We start from the raw sequence: 25,953 nt of genomic DNA on the forward strand, positions 1-25,953 counted from the left end.
GGGTTGGGAAGATCTCCTGGAGAAGGAAATGGCAACCCACTCCAGTATTCTAGCCTGGAAAATCCCATGGACAGAGGAGCCTGGTGGCTGCAGTCCACGGGGTCGCAGAGTTGGACACGCCTGAGCGACTGAGCTGCACCGCACTGGGCATGCGCTAGTGGCTCCTAAACAGCGCGCTGCAGGAGGGAGGGAGGGGCCGCCCTCACCGCTGGCCCCTCCTGTGCCCTCCCTCCATCCTCTGCCACGTGGCCTGATCTGTCCTCCCAGAGGGCTCCTAAGAGCCCACCGGGGCCTGGGCACGATGCTCGTGGAAACCCTTTCCCATCAACTGCAAGCCAGATACCAGAGCGTTCAAGACCCCAGGACACAGGGCCTTTGTTCTCGGAGGTGTCGATCTGAGTTCTTGATCTCTGCCTCAACTGCATGGTCTGGAGTGACCACTCACACTCTCCGGTAAAGGTGGATTCTGGTCTGGCTTGTGGTCCGGTTTCCCTGCTCTGTGACTGCCCTCCTCCCGGCTGCCCCTGTGTTGGTGAAGTGTGGCTGTAGCTGTTTCTACAGGAGGAGGCGGGTTAACTTTACCTGCTCTTGTGCTGGGCCTCCCCCTGGCTCTGTCTGTGCTCTCTCGTGCTCTCTCTCGTTCTCTCTCTAGTTCTCTCTCTCGTTCTCTCTCTCGTTCTCTCTCTAGTTCTCTCTGAAGAGACAAGGGTCATGCCCTTTATACAGGCGTCTCATGGTTTAGACTTGCTCACAGCATAAAAGATTCTCATTGGTAACATGAGGCTGTTCTTCCAAGTCCTTTACCCAGAATACATCTCCCACGTGTCAAATTTGTCTCAGATAATCAAAAATCGTCTCTCCCGTGGTTCCCTTTTGAGGGTAGGGTTTCCAGGGCTGGTTCCATACTGACCTGACGGTGCGGCTGGACACTGACCTTGATCTGTATTATGGGTCTGGCATTGTCTGGTGTTGCTTTTGTTCTTATTCTTTTCTTTGCTGTGCATATTTTCTCATTTGCATTGGGGTTTTTCAGAATTTTAATCACGAAGGGAAAATGAATCTATTTACAATAAAGAGAAGAGTGTGATTCTTAAATCTGTCTGAAGTCAGTAAATGCCATCTTTACTGACCTTTCACTAATCAAAATGTTTCCTAGTGAATAAAACATTTTTGTCATAAAATATGTATTATGTGTTACCAACTGACTTTTTTTAGTGATATAAATACTTTTAAGCTCTTCATCCCAAAATGCAATAATACATACCCTATAAAGCTAACAATTCTTTTCAGTTATTTGGGAATAACACATCTTGTGCCAGCAATAATTCTTTTCCCAGCTTTCCACCCTAAGTACATATAAAGACATACCAAAAAAGATGAAAACTCACAGTAATTCTAAAATCTAAGAATGATGGCCAGTGGATCATCAGAATAAGGAAGACACCTCTGCTGATCGCACGTCGATGTGGCCGGGTGGCAAAGACACGGCTGAGAGGGGACCTGGGGGCGGCCTGTGTGCCAGGGCCTGTGTGCCAGCCTGCCTCATTTTCTCCCCCCATGCCATCCCCTGAGTTCAGAAATACAAGACAGCGCCAGTCTAAACCAGGCACCCATCTCTCTACTTCGTATTTGTTGCTGTCTCCCAGCCGGAGTCTGTGTGGGATGGACGTGTACACACTGCTGTGTTGAAAATGGATCACTGACAAGGACCTATTGCAGAGCGCAGGAGCTCTGCTCAGTGTCACGTGGCAGCCTGGATGGGAGGGGAGTTGGGGGAGAAGGGATACTCTTATATGTATGGCTGGGTCCCTTTGCTTTTCACAACACTGTTAATCTGCTATACCCCAATACAAAATAAAAAGTTAAAACAAATCTGTTTTCTTTCTGAAACCACTGAAGACTGGATGAAGCTCCCCGAGTCTGACTCAGAGGAAGGCGAGGGCAGGAGCGTGCTCTCCCGTCCAGGCAGTGTAGTCATTCCAAGTGAAGTCCTTCTGGGGGAACAAAACCAGAAGAGCCCTGGTGGAGATGTTCCTGGATTTGTATGGTACCTCTCTGCTTTGCGTGTCAGAGTCAGGCCATCTGAGGAAACAGAACCACAGAACCACAGTAGATGGAACCCCTGAGACCTGGGGAATTAAGCTCAAAATTAGAAGCCCTCTGACTCTCTTTTCTACTCTCAAACCAGCATAAGCGACCCTTCAGTATGTCAGCCGGAGGCAGTGAGGGCCCGGTGGTTGGTGGGCTGCGGTGGGGGCCAGAGAGCCAGCCAGGGCTGGCGAGTCGGGAGTGGGATCAGCACTTCTGGTCCAAGGTCTCCTCCGTCCACAACGCTGCAGGCCGACACATGAGACAACATCGTCAAAAATGTACTCACTCACGTCTACTCTCGATGTTCTGGCAAGAGAATCACGAGCACAGTAACTAACAGCATCCCTGGCGCTCCCTGCTTCACAGGTTCTGTCTGTTTCATCTTAGTGCAACTCAAGTTCTCTTTGACTGCATACATTTTTCTTACAGATTTCTGCCTGAAGTTGCTCTTCAGTTTCCCCTTAAACTGGGGTGAGCCAGAACTTCTAGTGCTTCATCCCCGATGGCTGTTTACTTCTTTTGCACGTGTGGCTTTTAATAAAACCACCATGTCCTTAATCTGTGCTGCAGGTCCCGTAAGTGGTGACAGGGAAAGGAAGCTGAGCGGTTGCCTCCGTGGGTTTCTTTGCTCCAAGGTTGAATGCCAGCTTCAAACTTGTTCTTTCTTCACATTGCTAACATTGTATTCTTGCTTTTCCGAATCTACTGTCTTATTCTTTTCTGCTTAATACAAGCTCCACAAAATTTATCCCCATATTTGCACACCTCTTACCAGTATATTCTCCATATTTAACATCTGATTTAAAAACTCTCTTATTCTAATGCACAATTTTGCTTATAAGTAATGATATCCATATTAGTGCATCAAAGAATGTTTTAACTACAAATGGCAAAAAGGATTTAAGAAGCAACCAAATGCATGACAGTGAGGCTGATGGAAGTCCACGCAGGTTTTGTCAGTTGACATGGGTTCTGAATAAACCAGCCCACGTCCAAGGCTGAATACACGGGGAAAACCTGCAGGGTCATAGGAAAAAGTAGTGCCAGATACGGATGGGCCACATCAAGCTATGAGGCTTCAGGAAATTCCTATGACAAGAGCCAGAAGAGGGGTGTAGACAACTTGGGCCTGAAGAGTCAGATTTAAGGAGGCATCACCTTTATGGAATTGGAGCTGAAGTCAGCTGTGATAAGATGTGAAAGAATGGAATGAAATGTAAGAAGACTACTAGGGCGCTAAAAATATAATGTGTGTGTTAGTTGCTCAGTTGTGTTTGACTCTTTGCGACCCCACGGACTGTAGCCTGCCAGGCTCCTCTGTCCATGGGATTTCCCAGGTAAGAATACTGGAGTGGGTTGCCATTTCCTTCTCCAGGGAATCTTCCCGACCCAGGGATCAAACCCATGTCTCCTGCAATTAGAAGCCCACACACTGAAACTACAGAGTAGCTTCCGCTGGCCAAAACCAGACGAGCCAAAAAACTAGACATGGCTAAAAAGCCCATGAACAGCAGTGAATACCCAGCACAGTCAAAAATAAACAAATAAATCTTAAAAGAATTGTTGCTGTTGTTCAGTTGCTAAGCCATGTCTGGCTCTTGGTGACTTCATGGACTACAGCTCCCCAGGCTCCCCTGTCCTTCGCCATCTCCTGGAACTTGCTCAAACTCATGTCCATGGAGTCGGTGATGCCATCCAACCATCTCATCCTCTGTCGCCCCTTTCTCCTCCTGCCCTCAGTCTTTCCCAGCATCAGGGTCTTTTCTAATACCAGGCTCCTGTCCACTGAATTCTCCAGGCAGGAATATTGGAGTGGGTTGCCATGCCCTTCTCTGTTCTGGCTTACCCTTTGCCAAAACCACATTTAAGTATTTAATATATTGGAGTGGGTTGCCATGCCCTCCTCTGTTCTGGCCTACCCTTTGCCAAAACCACATTTAAGTATTTAATGACAAGTCTTGCCCTCCAATAGAACAGGCCTTACATTCTTCTCCTTCAAGAGCACTTGGGCTATTCTTGGTGCTCTGCTATTCCATATAAATTTAGAATCGGCTGGTTAATATTTTGAAAAATGAAACCTCTTGGTATTTTGATTGAAATTATAATAATCAATTTGAGAGAATTGAAATTTTTACAGTATCGAGTCTTCCAAACCACAAAATATTTCCCACCATTTGCTTAAATCTTCTTACTATTTTTATATTATGTTTGATATTTTTCTATTTACAGGTTTGCACATTTTTCAGTTTTAATAAATATGAAATGCTTTTTGATAATCTTTTAAATTGTACATTTAAGAAATTTTCAATTTCTAACTGTATGTTGCTAGTATATTAAAATATTTGATTTTTAAAATATTGACCTCACAGTCAGCAATTTGCTAAACTCACTTTTCAATTCTTATAATGTATGTGTGGGTTCCTCTGTAAATGATTATTCTGTTTTTTCATTTTGAGTCTTGAGACTTTAATGATTTGATCTATCAATTGTTTGTGGTTAAAGTTTCTTTACTTCAGTTTTTAAAATTAATTTTTATGGAGTTGATTCACAATTTTGTGTTAGTTTGTGCTGTACAGCAAAGTGCATCACTTGCACACACACACATATCCACTCTTTTTAGACTCATTTCCCATATAGGTCATTACAGAGTATGGAGTAGATTTCTCTGTACAGTAGGTCCTTATTAGATTGTGTGCATATATATATGTGTGTCGTGTTCTTGTTCAATTGCTAAGTCAAGTTCTACTCTTTGGGACCCCCATGGACTGCAGCAGGCTAGGTTCCTCTGTCTCTCACCGTCTGCAGGAGGAGTCTGCTCTATTTCATGTCCATTGAGTTGGTGATTTTTTAATATATTAATAATGTACATATGTCAGTCCCAACCTCCCAATTTATCCTTCCTCCACACCTCTTTCCTTCCTTGGAGACCATAAGTTTGTTTTCTACATCTGTGACTCTTTTTCTGTTTTGTAAAAAAGTTAATTTGTACTTTTTTTTTTAAGATTTCACATATAAGTGGTATCGTATGATTTGGTTCAGTTTTGAACGGAAGCAGTGATAGCAGACACACTTGTTTTTTGTTTGATCACAAATAGAATACTGTTTTTTCCTCTCTCTCCATTTCTTTCTGTGTATTGACTCCATTGAAGAACATGTAGTATGAGTGTGATTCCTACTCAATGTGTGAAGACTCCAACGTTCGAGCCATTAATGTGCCAGTTCTGAGAAGTCCCCGGAGGATTCTTCACAGACCTTGATAAACTGATACAGAGTTTATCTAAAGGAGACTATATATAAGATTTGCCAAGGAATTTGGGGGAAGCAAAAAAGAGTGAAAGGGCTTGGCTAGATAATTAAAACAGGCTTGCCTCAGGTGAGCTGTCCTATGGGTAGAACCAAAGACAGAGAGGCTTATTCAGGTCCTCTGGGGGGTGGAGGTGAGGGGAGTGGTCCTCAGAGAGAACCAGGGCAGGGTAAGGGGCAAGTTAACCACCCTGAGGTCTCCAGTGGAGGCCGGCTTCTGTGACCCTCTGGGGGCTCTGGAGGACACGCTGCACTAGAAAACTGGCCTCATTCTGACACAAGGGACCCATCTGTCCTTTTTACCCTTCTGCAGGTGAGTCACACCTGAGGTGTGGCTTGGCTGGGGGCAGGCTGCTGCCTAGCTTCCCGGGCAGGTAGCTTCCAGTGAGCTGGAAGTCATTTGACTGACAAAAGAGTGACTATGAACTATTAGGCAAAACAGCAGCTCGGCAGCAGGAGCAGTGGGGGAAGCAATCTGATTGGGACCCCAGGAGCATCCATGCCTTTTAATGAAGAATGAGGATCTTATAGGCAGTATCAGTAACAGACATGTGGAAGTTGTGCCAAAACTTGAGGGGCGGTGGGGAAACCATTAGTGCCCTGGTTTGGGGCTTAATTCCTTCCTCTCCTCACTCCTAAGCATAGAAAGCATTCTCCTATTTTCTAATCATCCACCTATTTCCTACCTTTAGGATCATTTTGATACAGGAAGGAAGAAACTGACAGAAAAATGGGATTGGGGCAGGGTCTAACGATTGGAGGTTGTGATGACATTGACAATTAGGTTTAGAGAAAACAATAATGAGATCTCTAGCCAAAGAGAGGAGGGCTTCCCTGGTGGATCAGTGGTAAAGAATCCACCTGCAAAAGGAATCTGCAGGAGACTCGGGTTTGATCCCTGGGTCCGAAGATCCTCTGGAGGAAGTCATGTCAACCCACTCTAGTATTTTTGCCGGGATAATCCCATGGATTATCATGGGATCACAGAGTCGGACACAACTGATGGTACTGAGCATGTGTACACACAACCCAAGGGAGGAATTGCAGAGTTCAGCAGTTTATAGCAGGAACAGTTCCTGCTGATGGTAGCATCCAAAGCGTGACCCTGTGCATGAGCTACAAGCCAGAGGGAAGGTGAGGGTCACTGACACACACGTGAAGACACAGAGAGGGGTGGTGGCAGGCAGGGGGACAGGAAGACATGTGACAAGGACCAAGGGGGCTTCTGGAGGGGGAAAGGATGCCACAGCAAGATGGGGGCCATCTCTAAAGGACACCCTGAAGGTGTCACTCTGAAGGTGACTGAAGGAAGAAAGGCTTGGGAGAAGCAGAAGTAAGCAGAGAGGCAAGGAATGGGGACCTCACCTCCTGATTGCAAGATGAGAGTGGTTGTCCCCAGGCGAAGACTTTGTGGTCTGTGGTGGTCTTCAGGGTAAAGCCAGGTTTTCCTGTAAAAATGAGGTGGTAGAAAAAAATGCTTTAGGAGAAAGCAGAGGGCTTATGGAGATAAGTGGGAACTAGAACCGAGAGTCCAGGGTCACAGAGAAAGGGATTAGGAGATATCAACTGATGGACATATTAAAACATAGAGCACTATGGCCAGCTCAAATATTTTTTGCTATTTTATTTATTAAAATAAAAATAATCATTTTATTTTATTTTTTAGTGTTTTTTTTTTAAATTTGTTTGCATTGAGCAAATTGTGAACATTGAGATTGGTACGTACATTATCCACGGTCTTAGCAGCTGCTTCACTAAGCTGCTTCTTTAGACAGTCAGGTGAGAGGGAAGAGCTGAGATGGACTTCTAGGATTCGCTGCTTGGCAACGGCGACGAATCCTCACACACTTTACCAATGAGAATCATCTAAAGAGCCAACAGAGCCAGTAGGAATACCCTAGGGGTGGCAGGAAAGGCTGGAATTTGGAGGTGTAATTTCCGAATGTGTTTTAAAAAACAACGTTGTTTTCCTGAAATCAGTGAGCTTGTTGGATGTTCATGAATTATTGGCACTTGGGTTTTCTTTGGAGGGAATGATGCTGAAGCTGAAACTCCAGTACTATGGCCACCTCATGCGAAGAGTTGACTCATTGGAAAAGACTCTGATGCTGGGAGGGTTGGGGGCAGGAGGAGAAGGGGACGCCAGAGGATGAGAAGGCTGGATGGCATCACTGACTCGATGGACGTGAGCCTGAGTGAACTCCGGGAGTTGGTGATGGACAGGAGGCCTGGCGTGCTGTGATTCATGGGGTCGCAAAGAGTCGGACACGACTGAGCGACTGAACTGATCTGAACTGATTCCAGTGTCTGGTGGGCTAGTGGTAAAGAATCTGCCAGCCAATGCAGGAAACGCAGGAGACTTGGATTCGATCCCTAGATCTTGAAGACCCCTGGAAAAGGAAATGGCAACCCCGTCCAGTATCCTTGCCTGGGAAATCCTGGACAGAGGAGCCTGGCAGGCTACAGTCTATGGGGTTGCAGAAGAGTTGGACACGATTCAGTGACTCAGACAATAACAACCCGTGTCTGGTACACAGTGAACTCTCGACAAACGTTCGGTAAGTGAATTAAAATGAGACGTTTCATAATGAATGGGCAGAATCCTTGAGAACGGGAGTGGTGTGTGTGTGTGTTGCCTCTCCAGTTTTCCTCAGTACCTTTTCTCTTTCTTTTCTAGGAAGTTAGCTTTCATACTTTACTTCTTCCTTTGCATTTGGTAACCCCAAGCCACGCAACTGAGAAGTTAACTTTATTGCAGGGTCTGGTCTTGTCAGGACAGCGCTCTGTACGTCTGACGTTAGGAAGTATGCTCTCAGATGTTCACCCAGCCTGTAAACCAGCGCTTCCCGACCTTGGCTGCACACCAGGATCACCTGAGGTGATAAAAATTCTGACGCCTGTTCCTGCCTTAACGATGCTGACTCAGTTGTCTGGTGGTGGGGGGCGGGGGGCGGCGGGGTCACTTGGCCACAGATTTTCTTTTTAAGTTTCCCAGGGGATTTTGCTGTGCATCCAGGGTGAAAACCAGTGGACTGAATGGTTCTTTTCAGAGGGTCCCCCATAGTATCAGGGAGGGAGGCCCCCTTATCACTGTCTGCTCCCACCCCCAGCATGGGGCGTAATTCATTTCCTCTTGGTCATTCCAGTCCCTTTCGTCCCGGGGTGAATTCCTGCTTTTAGTCTTGTTTTGTCATCTGGTTAATTTAGATCTCTTTATGCTTGGGCCCCTGAAAGACTGTCTGAGAGACTCTGGAGAAGTGAGAATTGAAGCTCTGTTCCTCTGTGTCGAGGTGTGTATTACTCACCACACAGCTGCTGACAACTTCAAGTGCAGAACTTCGCGATCATGAAGGAAAGAAACAGAAAATTCAATCCTCAGTTTTGTTGTAACCCTTGCATGCTAATTTTATTAGGGAAATAGCCATTGAGAAACCAAAGCTTGTTTCACGGGAAATGCGAGCCATGATGACTAGGGAGAGGCAGAGAGACCTATAAATTAAAGACTTCACCTGCTCATTTAGCACATGCTTCCTGGTTCCTTGCCCTGTCACCTCTGTCTTTCCAGAAACCAGGTAAGTTCCTTCTGCACCAACATGAGATTTCTGTGTTATGAGAGCCCCCATGTTTGTTAGTTTGAAAGAAGTACTTTTCTTGTACTAATCCCAAGTACCTAACTCGCCTTGGGGTGGTTTTGTTTAATTCAGTGTTTACTCAGCTGTGACAACGTTATCTTGTCTGTAAGTTAATTCATTTTATTTCTGAGTGAACCTGCAAGAAATCCTTGCAAGGAAACATGGGGTTGACATGGAAGTTTAAACAGCAGATATAAGATGCCTTTGCAGGGATGGGCCCTTGAGAGCAAAAATCCCTCAGAGTAGGCTTTTGATTGGCTTTAATCTCATTTTTGTTTTAAGATTTTTCTTTATTAACTAGTTGTAATTTGGCTGGTGAAAGTGAAAGCTTTAGTCACTCAGTCGTGTCTGACTCTTTTCGACCCTACAGACTGTAGCCGGCCAGGCTCCTCTGTCCATGGAATTCTTCAGAAAAGAATACTGGACCGGGTAGCCATTTCCTTCACCAGGGGATCTTCCCAATCCAGGGATCGAACCCGGGTCTTCTGTATTGCAGGCAGATTTAGCTGGTGAAGAAGAAAATACAAAGCATGTTCTAGTTATTTTTGGTAAATGTTAATTGCTCTTTAACTTTTGTGAGATAAGCAAAAATAATATGAACTCACTGCATAAGCTTGAAACAATATAGAAAGCTATATAAAAAAAGCTCTTTTGCCCCCAGTTAATAATCCATGACCAGAGACGCGTCACTGCCCTTTAAGGAGCATTTAGCCTGGGGTCAGGTTTGCATGCAGCTAGGGACTGGGGTTTAGGAGCTCTCGTGTATCTGGTCACTTTGTGCTGGATTTGAAGCAACTGAGAAATCAGCGTCAGAGAAGGCCACTTTGCTTTTGTTGAGGCTGGATCTGAGAACTCTGCTCGGACTCGAGGCCAACCCTTCCTACAGAACAAGCCCCTGGCCTTGTTCTCGGCAGTGGGACACGCCCGACATGGGAGGGCCAGGCTGGGCCAGCCCAGGAGGGGCGGCCAGCAGGCAGGTGCTGGTGTGAGCAGTTCCGACAGAAGGAGAGAGAGCAGAGCCTCTAGGGGATTCAGCCTGCTCCCTGGGACCCAGGAACCCAGAGTGTGCGGTGACACCCTGTGATTCATGTCCCGTCAAGAGCAGGGCTGGGAAGTGACCTTTCGCTGCGAGGGTGAAACTCCCTACGTCCTGGCTCAGTGCCCGAAGAGAAGCGGGAGAGGGTGCCCCGACACGAAGCCCTGTGGCTAAGTGCCGGGTTCTGGTTGCTGTTGTTCCAGGTCCTGCTGGAATCATCATGGACTCACTGGTCCCAGCAAGCACTTCGTTTGGGTTGGATCTTTTCAAAGACCTGAGTAAAACAGATGAAGGCAACGTCTTGTTTTCCCCTGCGGGCATCTCAACCACGATTGGAATGCTGCCCCCCATGATCCGAGGAGCCACCGCCACCCAGGAGCAGGAGGTAGCGTGGGTTTTCCTTGCTTTCCAGCCACAGGCTTGTCTCTAGGGCAACACTCTGGCATTACCTTGAAAACCTGCCTCCCTTGATCTGGGGCCAGGAAAAGACAGCATCTGACTGGGGCGATTTCAGGCCTATCAGCGAAGTTCTTTCTCCTCTTCCAATACCATCATGCCTTCTGCTCCCAAATGCTTGAGATTCTTTTGGGTAAGTGTCTTTGTCCAAAGCAATTCAGTTCAGTTCAGTCACTCAGTCGTGTCCAACTCTTTGCAACCCCATGAACTGCGGCACGCCAGGCTTCCCTGTCCATCACCAACTCCTGGAGCTTACTCAAACTCACATCCATCAAGTCAGTGATGCCATCCAACCATCCCATCCTCTGTCATCCCCTTCTCCTCTTGCCTTCAATCTTTCCCAGCATCAGGGTCTTTTCCAATGAGTCAGTTCTTTGCATCAGGTGACTAAAGTATTGGAGTTTCAGCCTCAGCATCAGTCCTTCCAATGAATATTCGGGACTGATTTCTTTTAGGATGGACTGGTTGGATCTCCTTGCAGTCCAAGGGACTCTCAAGAGTCTTCTCCAACATCACAGTTCAAAAGCATCAATTCTTTCGGCGCTCAGCTTTCTTTATAGTCCAACTCTCACATCCATACATGACTTCTAGAAAAACCATAGCTGGGACTAGACAGACCTTTGTTGGCAAAGTAGTGTCTCTGTTATTTAATATGCTGTCTAGGTTTATCATAGCTTGCTCCTTTTCTTCCAAGGATCAAGCGTCTTTTAATTTCATGGCTGCAGTTGCCATCTGCAGTAATTTTGGAGCCCCCCAAAATAAAGCCAGCCACTGTTTCCTCATCTATTTGCCATGAAGTGGGAAAGCCATTAAGCTCATAATTATAGGTAGAGCAAGGAGGACAGAGCTCCTGGGGGAAACGACATGGTGTGAATGCCACGTCAAGGAGGGATGAATGAAGGGACTAACCAGCAGGGGTGAGATGAGCGCACAGCCCAGAACTTCTCAGGGTTTTGCAGGGACAGCCCTGTTCCTTGTGGACCAAGGAGGCCTGTTTAACAGTCATCCATTTTACCCGCACTGGGTCCCTGTGAGCTTTTCTCTGCTCTCACCACGGCCATAGTACTTTTTTTTTCTTCCTAGGTGCCTTTCTCTGAAAAAGACACAGAAAGCTCAAGAATCAAAGCTGAAGAAAAAGAGGTGGGGAGACATGGGCTTCCTGGTGGCTCACTGGTAAAGAACCCACCTGCCAATGCAGGAGACGTGGGTTCGATCTCTGGGTTGGGAAGATCCCCTGGAGAAGGAACTGGCAACCCGCTCCAGTATTCTTGCCTGGAGAATCCCATGGACGGAGGAGCCTGGTGGCTACAGTCTGTGGGGTCGCAAAAGAGTGATTCAGCGACTAAACACCAAACAGCAGGACGCGTCCTGGAGCGTCCAGTGACGCCTTGGCAGATGTGGCTTCCCTGGGGAAATGGGTAGAAAGGTGTGATACTTATTGTTAAGCAATAATAACAATGGCAGCCAATAATGTGGCTTATAGAGTACCATACAATAATAAACCGCAGTGTTAAGAGGAGGCCTCAGCTTTAATGCTCACGAACCACTAGGGTACATATCCATAGAGGCAAATAGACTGAAGAGTCCCTGTAGCAGAGGGAATGTGTTTTGGAGTTAGCAGCTGTGTGTGCTAAGTCACTTCAGTTGTGTCCGGCTCTTTGTGCCCCTGTGGACTGTAGCCTACCAGGCTCCTCTGTCCATGGAATTTTCCAGGCAAGAATACTGGAGTGGGTTGCCATTTCCTTCTCCAGAGGATCTTCCCGACCCAGGGATCTAACCCGTGTCTCCTATGTCTCCTGCATTGGCAGGGGAGTTCTTTACTATTAGCGCCACCTGGGGAGCCCATTTTGGAGTTAGAGTTCAAATCCTGGCTTCGTCACTTAACAGCTGTGCTAGTCTGTGCAAGTTGTTCATCTTTAAGCCTCTGTAAAGTGTCTAGTAGAGCAACCAGAACACCCTGGTGACTCACCCCATGGGCGCTGTGGTAGTAGTGGGTGATAATATTACTACAGACTTCCCTGGTGGCTCAGATGGTAAAGAATCTGCCTGCAATGCAGGAGACCCAGGATTGATCTCTGGATCAAGAAGATCCCCTGGAGAAGGGACTGGCAACCCACTTCAGTATTCCTGCCTGGAGAATTCCATGGACAGAGGAGCCTGGCGGGCTACAGTCCATGGGGTCACAGAATCAGACAGGACTGGGGGACTAACACTTTTATCACATTCTATTTTTATTTTAAGGAACTCTTCCTACTCTGATGATGTTTTACTCAAAAAAATATTAGGCCAGAACCAATGACTTCTTGAGATCTCTTCCGGCTCTAGGGTTACAGTATTCCTCACTCATGCGGCAGTCTGTGCACACGTGGCAGAATCCGTAGGGCAGGGCTGGCACTCAGAGGTGAACAGAGCTCCCTGGCAGGTCACGTCTGCCATGACCGCTATCACAGCCCTTTTCCCAGGCCCTCATTAAATTGTGGCTCAAGTCCCCCAACAGTATGAGCCATTCGGTCCACGATCCCGCGTGGCCAGGCTGTCTGCATGGCTCAGCTGCATATATGAGGAGTCAGGCTTCCTTGCGGAGTATGTACCACAGAGTTGGGTCCAACGGCCGCTCTGCTATCTCGTCAGTCTATCAGTGCTACGGCTGTTTTCAGGCACTTTCTCTCCCAAGCATAGTCCTGTGCAGAGTCTTTGTGCAAACTAGGAAAAGGTTCACCTTGGGTGACAGATGCCTACTCCTGGGTGAAAAGCTTTTAATCTTTCACCACTGAGTGTGATGTTATCTGTGGGCTTTTCACATATGGCATTCTGTCCATGGGATTCTCCAGGCAAGAATACTGCAGTGGATTGCCATGCCCTCCTCCAGGGAATCTTCCTGACCCAGGGATCGAACCGAGTCTCTTTTGTCTCTTGCACTGGCAGGCGTGTCCTTACCGCTGACCCACCGCCGAAGTGCAGTAATGACCTCACTGCTTTGCGGGGTTCTACTCAGGAGCGCCCCCTGGTGTTTGTTTGTAGTGCTGCAGACCAGGGTGTGTGTTGATGGCCTTTGTGCTCAGGGACCAACCTGGTGCCTGTTCCTCTTGACACTTAGATTCAGGCAAGACACAAACCAGTCCCTCAGGCAGCCTCTGAAAAGTCAGAGTGTTGGACACACATTCCACACGCTTCTCTCCTCAGGGAGTTGGGGTTGCGAGTTTTCCCCCAATCACACCATGAGGTGTGGCAGGGAGAAGCATGGCGGGGGGAGCATCATGAATTGTCCTGGGTTCATGCTTCTCTGGGCTACAGGAATCTCTGAGCTGGTTCCTGGGTTTCTTGTATTGTTGTTAAGTTGGTGTTTCCAGTGGAGGAAGAATGGCATCCAGAACCTACACCCCCAAGGCTGCCGTGTCTTCTTGGTGTGGGAAGGGTGGTGAATCTAGGTTTACTTTTGCCAAGATAACTCACTGAGTTTTTGTTTTGATTTTGAAGTTAGAGAAGACAGAAGAGATACATCACCAGCTCCAAAGGGTTTTGAGTGAGATAAGCAAACCCAATGATGATTATGAACTGAAAATAGCCAACCGACTGTTTGGAGAAAAGACATACCTCTTCCTTCAAGTGAGTTTTGCTGAGTTCACAACATCTGTGAGTGGTACTCAGGAATGGCCAAATGACTCTGTTAAGACTGGGATCTTTGAGGCAAGATGCCTAATTTGAGTGCCTGACTCAACCCACATCACTGGGGGTGTCCCTCCCATCTCTCCCTCTCACCCTCCACCCCACCTGCCTCTTGACCTGTTCTCCAGATACCCAGACCTTTTGGGAGCTTCTTTTTCATCTTGAAATCTGATTGTTGCCTTAACTGTATTGAACCTGCACAAAAATATGCATGGAAGTACTCAAAGTGACTCACCCAGGCCCTAAAAAGATCTCTTCTTACAATGTTAGTCATCTTCCTGTACAGATAAATTTGTTTAGAAATGATGGTAATGGATGAATTGAATTTTAAAGCTATTTCTATTCCTTCCCTGTTTCTCCTAAAGAAATACTTAGATTATGTTGAAAAACATTACCATGCTTCTCTGGAACCTGTTGATTTTGTAAATGCAGCAGATGAAAGTCGAAAGAAGATTAATTCCTGGGTTGAAAGCCAAACAAATGGTAGTGTATGGATGAATTGTTCATCATAAAAACACTTCTGAGTACCTGCTGTGAGTGAAGCCCTGTGCTGGACGCTGCATAGGGTATAAGGGTGTACAAGCTTTGGGAGGGGACCTGAGATGGGTATTTCAGCTTGGAGGGACTGGAGCCAAGGAGTGGGGGAATCCACTGCAGACAGTGGAATGGCCTCAGCAGATGTGGAGAGAGCCAAGGGAATTGGGCAGGGGACCACAGGAAGCCAACTTCGTGGAGACACGTAGTGGAGAATTACTTGCGCATGGCTGGGGATCCCAGTGACTTTGGGGCTCCTGATACCTGGCTCATGTCTGTCGTGAGGTCACATTTGACTTTTACGTGAGCACCTTTCTTTCTGAGTCTGGGTCCATAAGTAAAAACGTCAGAGGGCTCCTTTCTCTCGGTCAGTGAGAAGCATCAGCCCACTAAAGACGCGCCTGGGCCGTCCGCGGCTGGGCTCCTGCACGGAGGGCGGCAGCCTTGAGCCTCGTCCGCAGCAGGGACTCGACAAAGCCCCGCCTCCTCCGCCCCGCCTCACGCCCCGGTAGGAGCCAAACTCGCAGGAAATAGCAGAGAGCAATGTTAAGATTCTGCAGAGCAGTGCTGATACTTTAGTGTTAGTATTTCAGAATACATTAAAAAAAAAAAAAAGGGTTTATTTAAGGATTTGGCTGTGCCAGGTCTTAGTTTTGGCTTGTGGAATCTTCCGTGGAGGCACGCGAGGTCTTGAACTGCAGCATGCAAACTCTTAGGTGCGGTTTGTGGGATCGCGCTCCCTGACCAGGGAGAATACATTTAAAAAACAAAATTCCAGTTATCAGAGAGACAGCTGTCATTTCAGATTGCATTTTTTCTTCACACTCAGTTCAAAGGAAATGAAAATTTTAAAAGGGGGATAAAAGAGGATCTATCAAAGGGTTGGTTGAGGGCAGTATTCTTCAGAATTTCAGTGGGATGGGCTGAACCCAGAGATAAAACATCAGCTCCTTTGCAATAAAATAAGAGATCTCTAAACCTCAGGTAGCTATAATGAATGGGTTAAAAATAATAATAGCTAACTCCGAGTGCTTATTATGAGCTGGATAATATTCCAAGTGCTTCTCTATATAGGGAATCATTGATTCCTTTCAGCAGCTCTGTGAGGCAGGTTTTATTCCTGTTTTACAGGTGTGGAAACTGAGGCTCAGAGAGCTTAAGTAACTTACCCAGGACCCCTCAGCTGATGAGAGGCAAAGCTGGATGCCAGCAGTGGCAATCTGACTCCAGAGCCTGAGCTCTTAGCCCTCACACCTCAGTTTATCCTATGGGATAAATTGGAGATGGGCAAAGTGAGAACCTCCTATGATTTCTGCCAGCGAACTCTTTATTGGCTAAGCCTTCAGGCGCTGACCTGGCTGAGGTTTGAACGGTCGGTCAAGTCCGTGTTCATCGTATCTGACATGTGTAGATCTGACTTGTAATTTTGAAGATGGACCCATTTTGTTCTTGTGGCTGTTCATTTGCAGAAAAAATCAAGGACCTGCTTCCAGACGGCTCTTTAAGCAGCTCCATCAAGCTGGTGGTGGTGAATGTAATTTATTTTAAAGGGCAATGGGACAGGGAGTTTAAGAAAGAAAATACCAAGGAGGAGGAATTTTGGCTGAATAAGGTATGTTCTTTAATTAATTTATGTGATATGCTTACAGATAAAATGTAGAATCTGGAGTCATCTTTGAGCAAATGTACATGGTATGTGGCTTCCCAGGTGGCTCAGTGGTAAAGAATCTGCCTGCTAGTGTAGGAGACACAGGTTCGATCCCTGGGTCGGGAAGATCCCCTTGAGGAGGAAATGACAACCCATTCCAGTTTTCTTGCCTGAAAAATCCATTGGACAGAGGAGCCTGGCAGGCTACAGTCCAAAGGGTCACAAAGAGTCAGACACATCTTAGCCACTACACAGCAACAGTGATATGTGTGTATATAAATAAAATGCTGATTCCCAGGCTCTGGTCTTTAGCATGGTCGAAGGTTGAGCGAATTATTCTGGGGAGCCCCCTTGGTGGCCTTCCGCCCCTTGACGCCTCGAGCTCTGCTGACTCATTGCAGAGCACAAGCAAGTCTGTGCCGATGATGACACAGCGCCAGTCCTTTAGCTTCAAGACCCTGGAGGACGTGCCGGCCAAAATTCTGGGCCTTCCGTATCGAAGCCATGACCTCAGCATGTTCGTGCTGCTGCCCAATGACATCGACGGGCTGGAGAAGGTAAAGTCTTACCTCTTCCTCGTTCTGCCTTCATCTCCCGAGGCTCTCGGTCCCAGAGCTTGTTTCTGGGTGAGTCTGGAGTTAGGGCTCTGATCTGGAGCTGGTGAAATAGAAAATATTTCTGTCTCTGCAGCAGGTAAAGATGGGTATCTAAAGAGGAGCATTACATGGTGTCAGGTTTATTGAGAAGAACCAGTACTAAAATATTTGGGGATGAGATAACATGAACATTTGAGGTCATATAGGAGTTCTAAAGATAACCCACCATTCTCCAAAGTGGTTGATCTCTGTAGACCCTCTTCCCCAGGGAAGAAAATCACCTACGCACGTGGACAGCAATTTTGAATTCTATTCACAGGCTATTGGACTTTCTGAGTTCCTTTTTTAGACATTTCATTTTTTAAAAGACTTTTTTAGGGCAATTTTATGTTTACAGCAAAACTTGGAGGCAGGTACAGAGATTTCCAATACACCTTGTGCCCCACATGCCACAGCCTCCCCATAATCGGCATCACTCACCAGTGTGTTTTTTTTAACCCCAAATAAACCTACCTCCACTCATAATAAAAGTCCATAGGACCCTTAATCATAAATCCCTTGATTTAGTCCTGCCCACTGGTTGCTCAGACAGTAAAGAATCTGCTGTAATGGGGGAGACCTGGGTTTGATTCCTGGGGTGGGACGGTCTGCTGGAAAAGGGAATGGCAACCTGCTCCAGGATTCTTGCCTGGAAAATCCCATGGACACAGGAGCCTGGCAAGCTATAGTCCATGGGGTCGAAAAAAGTCAAACACAACCGAGTGACTAACACTTAAACTGAAGCTGCTTTGTAGTTAAAACACTGATGTGGTGAGTAGCCTGTGCTTTGGAGAACAGGGAGGTTGTTTTAAGTCCCTGTTCTGTTTAGTGCCTTTCGACCCTTTGACGTTTCTTCATTTCTTGGAACCTCAATATTTTCTCATTTATAAAATGAGTTCCACAGTTCTTAATGTGTGTGTTGTAATGATTAGAATACACACACACACACACGCACACACACATACATGTACATCCTGGACCAACTCTAAGGGACCTCCTAGAATGGATCTGAAAAATGAAGTCGCTCAGTCGTGTCCCCGTGGACAGTAGCCTACCAGGTTCCTCCATTTCCTTCTCCAGGAGATCTTCCAGACCCAGGGATTGAACATGGGTCTCCCGCATTGTAGGCAGATGCTTTACTGTCTGAGCCACTAGGGAAGTCCAGAATGGATCTAGGACATGAAGACTTGCCTAGAATGGTTCCAGTTCTTGGAAAGTGCTTGATAAATCGATGGATGCTGTATTATTAAGATACTAGAAGCTCTCCTGCTTCTGTGAAACGTGTTTAGCTGCTGCTAAGTCGCTTCAGTCGTGTCCGACTCTGTGGGACCCCATAGATGGCAGCCCACCAGGCTCCCCCGTCCCTGGGATTCTCCAGGCAAGAACACTGGAGTGGGTTGCCATTTCTTCTCCAATGCATGAAAGTGAAAAGTGAAAGTGAAGTCGCTCAGTCGTGTCCGACTCTTCGCGACCCCACGGACTGCGGCCCACCAGGCCCTCCGTCCCTGGGATCCTCCAGGCAGGAGCACTGGCTGGGGCGCCATCGCCTTCTCCATTAGCAGCATTATATGTTGGCAAATATTTTGGGAAAGCAAAATGGCAGGACGAATGCAAGCTTTATGAGACTGACACACTACTTACTGTTCTAACAAGGCACTTATCTGCAAGCTTAAAAGTATTCATAATCTGACTCAAAAAGCCCAGTTGTGGGAATTACTGTAGGGAAATAATTCAAGAATAAAATTTACTTTCTGAGCCAAATCAGCAGCATCTTCCTTAAATCCCTGGTGGCTCAGACGGTAAAGAATCTGCCTGCAATACAGGAGACCCGGGTTCTATCCCTGGGTAGGAAAGATCCCCTGGAGAAGGGAATGGAAAGCCACTCCAGTATTGCTGTCTGGAGAATTCCATGGACAGAAGAGCTTGCAGGCTAGAGTCTACGGGATTGCAAAAAGCCAGACACTAGGATGCTCGGCTTGAAATTTATATAATAGTAATCATAATTTATTATTAATAGATGCTGCATCCACAGTATCTATCAGCATCCACTTGATACATATTTAGATGATTGTAAAATGAATGAGAGGATGAATGTTAGGTGGAATTTATCAGCTTGATGGAAATATCTATCAGTTTGAAGATACTTAGAGATATGCAGTGCTGTGAAATATATTTACTTTATAACAAGAAAAGTGGATATTCAATGTAATTGCAACTATATAAATATATATTAATATAATATAAATTACATTCATTATAATTTTATAAATTAAGTTCATTATAATATAGTAATATATAAACTATATTATAATATTCATTATATAAGATAGTATATAAATTATATAATACATATGTAGACAAAGATTATGGAGAAGGCAATGGCACCCCACTCCAGTACTCTTGCCTGGAAAATCCCATGGATGGAGGAGCCTGGAAGGCTGCAGTCCATGGGGTCGCTGAGGGTTGGACACGACTGAGCGACTTCACTTTCACTTTTCACTTTCATGCATCGGGGAAGGAAATGGCAACCCACTCCAGTGTTCTTGCCTGGAGAATCCCAGGGACGGGGGAGCCTGGTGGGCTGCCGTCTATGGGGTTGCACAGAGTCGGACACGACTGAAGCGACTTAGCAGCAGCAGCAGACAAAGATTAAAGGGGAATAGTAAAAAATGAAATAATATATATTAAATTGATAGAATAAGAAATGACTTAAAAATTTATTTACATGCAATAGAGTTTTCATACATACACAGATAATTTAAATATAGAAATATAAGACAAGTAGCTGGTATATGTATATATATAAATAGCAGTTGAGTGAAATAAAATTTCTGGTTTCATTTGTTGCTAAAGCTAATATTAATAATTTCTGACTGACTGACATTAGTATTGCACTGTTTTGAATTTGCACTGATGATCAAGCCATTCTTCCCTCTTTTTCTCCTTACCAGATTATAGATAAAATAACTCCTGAGAAGTTAATAGAGTGGACCAGCGCGGGGCGTATGGAAGAGAGGGCCGTGGACTTGCACTTGCCCCGGTTCCGGGCGGCGGGCAGCTATGACCTGGAGGCCGCCTCCGCGGGGCTGTGCGCCGCTGGCCTCGCGGGGAGCCCCGTGGGCGCCGGGCTGCGCGCCCAGAGGCTGCTGCACAGGTCGGTGCTGGAGGTGACCGAGGCGGGCACGGAGGCTGCGGCCGCCACCGCTGTGGGCTTCGCCGTCACGCCGGCCCAGGACTGGGAACGTTTTCACTGCAATCACCCTTTCCTGTTCTTCATCAGGCACAACGAGTCCGACAGCGTCCTTTTCTTTGGCCGATTTTCTTCTCCTTAGTACAGTCCCTGTCTTGGCGGAAAGCGACCACCACCGCCGGTGCCGGGGTGTTCACAGGTTTATGGAAATAGCCCGCTCTTTAAAAAATTGTTTTACTTGAATTCCAGCCTTACCATCAAAATCAATGATTAATGATGGCAATACTGTTTTCTCTGAAACGGAAATGTTTTGTTTGTGACGTGCAGATATCAGGTCAAATCAAGGCTCCTTAATAACCTTCCACTGATTTCCTCTAGGAGATCAATGCTTTGTAGTTTCGTGCACTACGGAGAGAAACAGTCTCTTTGCTGAAGACCGTGGACTAGTGCTTTTGAGACTCCCACCAGTTCTAATATTTTGGTAGATTATAATACAGGAGTAAAAGAAAACAAACATTTATATTCAGTTCATGTGTTGCTTTTTTCTTTCTTAGCATATAGTGTGGCAAACTGAACCTAGGAAAGAGAATTGAGAAACACATTAGCAAAACATAAATTAAAACTCAAAAACTGAAACAAAACAAAACAATCTACCAGGCAGAGAGGATTCCCGTATTTTCATCCTCTGTTCTAATAGTAGATTATCCATGGTCAGTTACATGAACACTTTGATATTGTGAAATAAATGTGATCATAAAATCCACCCTTTTAAGCCTAGAACCTGACACATTTTGACAAATGTGCCGTGAAAACGCTACCACACCCGGAACACAGAGCGCTTCGTCATCCCCCAGGGTTCTCTGCTCTGCTTCTGAGTCAGCTGTCCCTGAACAAGCCCTGCCAGCCGGCGGCTGCCCTGCCTTCCGTCAGTCCAGGGTAGACCTGCCGTCTCTAGCTTCACACAAACTGATTCCGACCATGTCCTCTTTCATGCCTAGCTTCTGTGGCTCGGCACTGTGTTTTCAGATTCATGAGACTAGGTGGGATATCAGAAGTTGATTACTTTCTACTGACAAGCAATGTTCCATCATCTGGATAAACCACATTTGTTTATCCATTTACTCATTGACGGGCATTTTTGTTGCTTCCAGTGTGTGGCAGCTATACGTAATAATTGTTGTCTAGTTGCTCAGTCGTGTCCAAATCTTTTGTGACCCCATGGACTGTAGCCCGCCAGACTCCGCTGTCCTTGAGATTCTCTAGACAAGAATACTGAAGTGGGTAGCATTTCCTCCTCCAGGGGATTGCCCCAACATGGAGGTTGAACTCACGTCTCCTGCATTGCAGGTGGGTTCTTTACCACCGAGTCACCAGGGAAGCCAGTGAATAATGTTACTATGCCCAGAAGTTTGTGTGAACATATGTTTTCACTTCTCTTTGAGTGGATAACTAGGAGCGAAATTACCGAGTCAGACGATAAATACATGTTTAATTGTATAGGAAACAGCCAGTATGTTCTCCAAAACGCCCATACCATTTTCTACTACAAGCAATGAGTGAGCATTGCAGGCGTCCTGAAGACACACCAGTGGGTGGTGTGGCCGGTCTTCTTCATTATAGCTGTTCTCGTGGATGTGAGGTGGTATCTCATTGTGGTTATGCATCTTCCTTTTGACTAATAATGTTGAGCATCTTTTCATGTGCATATTGACCCTGTGTATATATTCTTTTGTGAAATGTCTGTTCAAATCTTTTGCCCATTTTTATTAGATTGTTTGCTTTCTCATTATTGATGTGTAATTGCTTTTAATATATTCTAAATAAAAATTTTCTGTCAGATATATTTTTCTTAATGGTGTCTTGAAAAGCAGTTTTAAATTTTAATGGGATCCAATTCATTAATTTTTTCTTTTATAGTTTCTATTTTTCTGTCTTATTTGAGAAATCTTTGTCTATCTCAAGTCTGCTAAGACTTTCTCCTAGAACTTTTATGATATTAGCTTTTGCATTTAGATCTATGATCTATTTTTTTTTTGTATACCCAATAGTCTTTGTTTTATTTATTTATTTATTTTAATTGGAGGCTACTTACTTTAAAATATTGTAGTGGTTTTGCCATACATTGAAATGAATCACCCATGGGTGTACATGTGTTCCCCATCCTGACCCTCGCTCTCACCTCCTTCCCCACCCCATCCCTCAGGGTCATCCCAGTGCACCAGCCCTGAGCACCCTGTCTCATGCAATGAACCTGGACTGGCGATCTGTTTCACATATGATAATATACATGTTTCAATGCTATTCTCTCAAATCATCCACGCACAGGTTTCATGCGTGGGGACAGTGGTCAAGATGGGGAGGGGGATGTCTGGTCTTTATATGGACGGGCACGGTTAAGCAGGTTTGCAGGGGCTGGGCGATTGCAAAGAGCAGGACAAGGGTGAGTGAGATAAAGTCCATTTCCCAGTATTGCAAGTCCCCACTTTCTGAGACTACGTGACCTACGTGATCCAGACTTTGCAAGGGGCAAGCTGAGTTACAGAGGCAGAAGGAGAAGGAGGTTATGTAAAATTTTAACTTTTCCTCTTCAGTGGCGCATTATTATTAATGTGGACATTCAGTCGTTCCAGCCACTTGTATTCTGAAAAGACTACATTCATCCTCAGGTGATTTAAGTGCCTTGGAATCCTTGTGACGCGTACACATGCTGGATCTGCTTCTAGACCCTCTTCTGGTCCCCTGATCTGTTTCCATCACATGTCACCACCTCTTTATCCCTGACAATAGCCCCCTCCTGCGGTCTAATCTGTCTAATAATAACGTAACCAATTAGGCTTTCATATGGCCAGTGTCGGCAGGCTGTGCCTTTTGCCATCCTTTCAGTTAACCTGTATGTGTTCCTAAGTGAGGTTTTTAAAAAAAGATTTATTTATTTTGTTTATTTTTGACTGCCCTGGGTTTGTGTTGCTGCACATGGGCTTTCTCTAGTTGCTGTTCTTGGGCTTCTCACGCGGTGGCTTCTCTGGCTGTGGAGCACAGACTTTCGGGGGCAGGGGCTCAGCAGCTGTGGCTCCCTAGCATGCGGGGTCTTCCTGGACCAGGGATTGAAACTGTGTCCTTTGCATTGGCAGGCAGATTCTTGACCACTGGACCACCAGGGAAGTCCTGATTTTTGTTTTAAGTAGACATCGTAGACTGGGATGTTGTGGTTATCCCATGGATGTAAAATGGACTCCCCATCAAAAAAAAAAAAAAAAAAAGGTTGGATACTGAGATTAATGATTCCACACAAAAATGTTAATTCCTCATGTAATGAAGTTTCTGGGGAGCCTGTGGCAGGGTTCCTGGCTACCGAGAGCCTGCAGGGCTTGACCATGATTAGGAGCTGGCCTGGGGAAGGGCTCCTGGGCATGGTCAGGCTTGCTTGGCTTGCACTTCCTGCAGATACCGGGGGAGGGAGCTCCAGGCCTTTCCTTGCCAGCTGGCTTAGTTTTTGTGTGTGTGTGTGTGTGTGTGTGTGTGTGTGTGTGTGTGTGTCTAGGGTGGGGGTGGTTAGAGGGAAACAAAAAGGGGTGGGACTAGAATGTTGTCAGGAGAAGGCAATGGTAACCCCACCCCAATCCTGCCTGGAGAACCCCGTGGACAGAAGAGCCTGGTGGGCCACAGTACATGGAGTCGCAAAGAGTCGGACACGACTCAGTGACTAAACCACAGAATGTTGTCAATAGTCAATTATCAAAAATGAGTCACTCTTTATTACACCCTTTATTCTCGCTTTTAAATGTAGTCTGACAGTTTCTATCCTTTTGTGTGTGTTTGTGTATCAGTCGCTCAGTGCAGCCCTTTGTGACCCCATGGACGGAACACCGCCAGGCTCTTCTGTCTATGAAATTTTTCATGGAAGAATACTGGAGTGGGTTGCCATTTCCTACTCCAGAGGATCTTCCCAACTCAGGGCTTGAACCCGAGTCTCCTGCATTGCAGGCAGATTCTTTACTGTCTGAGTCAAACAAGTTTGTGTGCCCCATCAGAGAGAGCTCAAACAAACTGAAATGTCAGAGTTTGGAGCAGAGAAAGGTTTATTGAAGGACTAAGCAAGGAGACGCTAAGAGTTGGACACGACTGAGCGACTTTACTTTCACTTTTCACTTTCATGCATTGGAGAAGGAAATGGCAACCCACTCCAGTGTTCTTGCCTGGAGAATCCCAGGGACAGGGGAGCCTGGTGAGCTGCCGTCTATGGGGTTGCACAGAGTCGGACACGACTGAAGCGACTTAGCAGCAGCAGCAGCAGCAAGCAAGGAGAATGAATGGCGTGGGCTAAAAAAACAAAAAACAAAAAACTGAACTCCCCGGTGATTTGGAGGGAGAACTTTTTGTAAGCAAAATTTGGGGTGAGCGCTGCAGGGCCTGTGATTCTCTTCCAGTTGGTTGTTAGCAGGGTGGTGCTCTAGGAAAGTTTTGCTCAGCCAGAAGGAAGTTACCATCCCCCAGTTGGGAGGGGGGCGGGGCTTAGTTCCTGCAGAAAAGCTCAAGCGGGTTCTGTATGTATATCCCTTGAGGGGGAACCAGGATCCCATTTTAATGTTGCGCTATAGTTTCTTAATTGTTCCTTCTTTGTTTCTGCATTTCCTCCCTTGCCTGATCAGCAACTGTTTGAATCTGCCCTTTGTTACCCAAGGGCTTCCTCTCAGAGCTCAGTTGGTCAAAATTCTGCCTGCAATGGAGGAGACCCCAGTTCAATCCCTAGGTTGGGAAGATCCCCTGGAGAAGGGAAAGGCTACCCACTCCAGTGTTCTGGCCTGGAGAATTCCATGGACTGTATAGTCTGTGGGGTCACAAAGAGTCAGACACAACTGAGCGACTTTCACTTTGGTACTCAGGAAAACCTAGGAGACTAAAACCTTTTTCTTACAAATAACAAACTGGGACAAGAAAAGGATTTTGTGACCAGGAAGGTCCCACATGGTCCTACTTGTTTTCACTTCCAAGTTACGATTGCATGCTCAGTCACTCAGTCATGTCCAACTCTTTGTGACCCCACGGACTGTAGCCTGCCAGGCTCCTCTGTCCAGGCAAGAATACTGGAGTGGATTGCCATGTCCTTCTTCAGGGGATTGAGAGGGTAACAGGCAGGAAGGCCAGGGGTCTCCAAATGCAGGAAATAGCCTACAAGTGTCAGACATTTTTCTCTCTCTTAAGGGGCAGGAGGAAACAAACTAGCGATATTTCTTCCTTCTCTATACAAATTTAAAAAGAGGTTTCTCTTAAAATACTGTGTTGCCATAATGACACCTGGTTTCACCTGAAGTTAACTATTCTCAAACCTTGAGTTAACCAATGCCATTTTCTTACGGGAATGTTTGTCTTAGGCTATGCTAATGTACTACACATTTACCCCAAACTCTTGTCTTCAAGTTCCGCCTCTTGGCTCAGAACCTACTTGACAAATCAGTATGTTATACTCAGATATTGTTCCCCTAATCTATGTAAACGGAACTATTTGTATGGTGATCTGCCCTTCTTCAAGATTCAAGTTAATCATTTTATGGCCCAGGATGAACCATTTGGTGCCAAGATTATCCCAAAATGCATCTTATGGGTGAGGGGCCTGGTGCCATTCTGAGTTTTAAGACATTCCTTTCTTTCATTAACAGACTGCTAGTGACTATATAACGTCCAGCTGAAGACTAGCAGGGGGGTACTCTTTCTGCCCCCTTCTGATGCCTATGTCAGAAGCTTCCTCTATCTCCTTTATACTT

At 46.1% G+C, this 25,953-nt stretch overlaps 1 protein-coding gene across 1 annotated transcript in view; it reads left to right on the forward strand.

Annotated features, from left to right (window-relative positions):
• The window catches only part of SERPINB12 (serpin family B member 12), a 46,151-nt gene extending 24,120 nt beyond the window's left edge, over positions 1 to 22,031 (forward strand). The window contains exons 10-16 of the mRNA XM_024984529.2: positions 8,868 to 8,966; positions 10,266 to 10,447; positions 13,996 to 14,124; positions 14,550 to 14,667; positions 16,188 to 16,330; positions 16,768 to 16,923; positions 19,953 to 22,031. Coding sequence (XP_024840297.1) covers positions 8,868 to 8,966; positions 10,266 to 10,447; positions 13,996 to 14,124; positions 14,550 to 14,667; positions 16,188 to 16,330; positions 16,768 to 16,923; positions 19,953 to 20,333 — 1,208 coding nt within the window. The 3' untranslated portion in view covers positions 20,334 to 22,031. The remainder of the gene's footprint in view (positions 1 to 8,867; positions 8,967 to 10,265; positions 10,448 to 13,995; positions 14,125 to 14,549; positions 14,668 to 16,187; positions 16,331 to 16,767; positions 16,924 to 19,952) is intronic.
• The last annotated feature ends 3,922 nt before the right edge of the window (positions 22,032 to 25,953 follow it).

The sequence above is a fragment of the Bos taurus genome, chromosome 24 (genome assembly GCF_002263795.3).
Source record: "Bos taurus isolate L1 Dominette 01449 registration number 42190680 breed Hereford chromosome 24, ARS-UCD2.0, whole genome shotgun sequence".
In the NCBI taxonomy this organism is placed as follows: Eukaryota; Metazoa; Chordata; class Mammalia; order Artiodactyla; family Bovidae; genus Bos; species Bos taurus.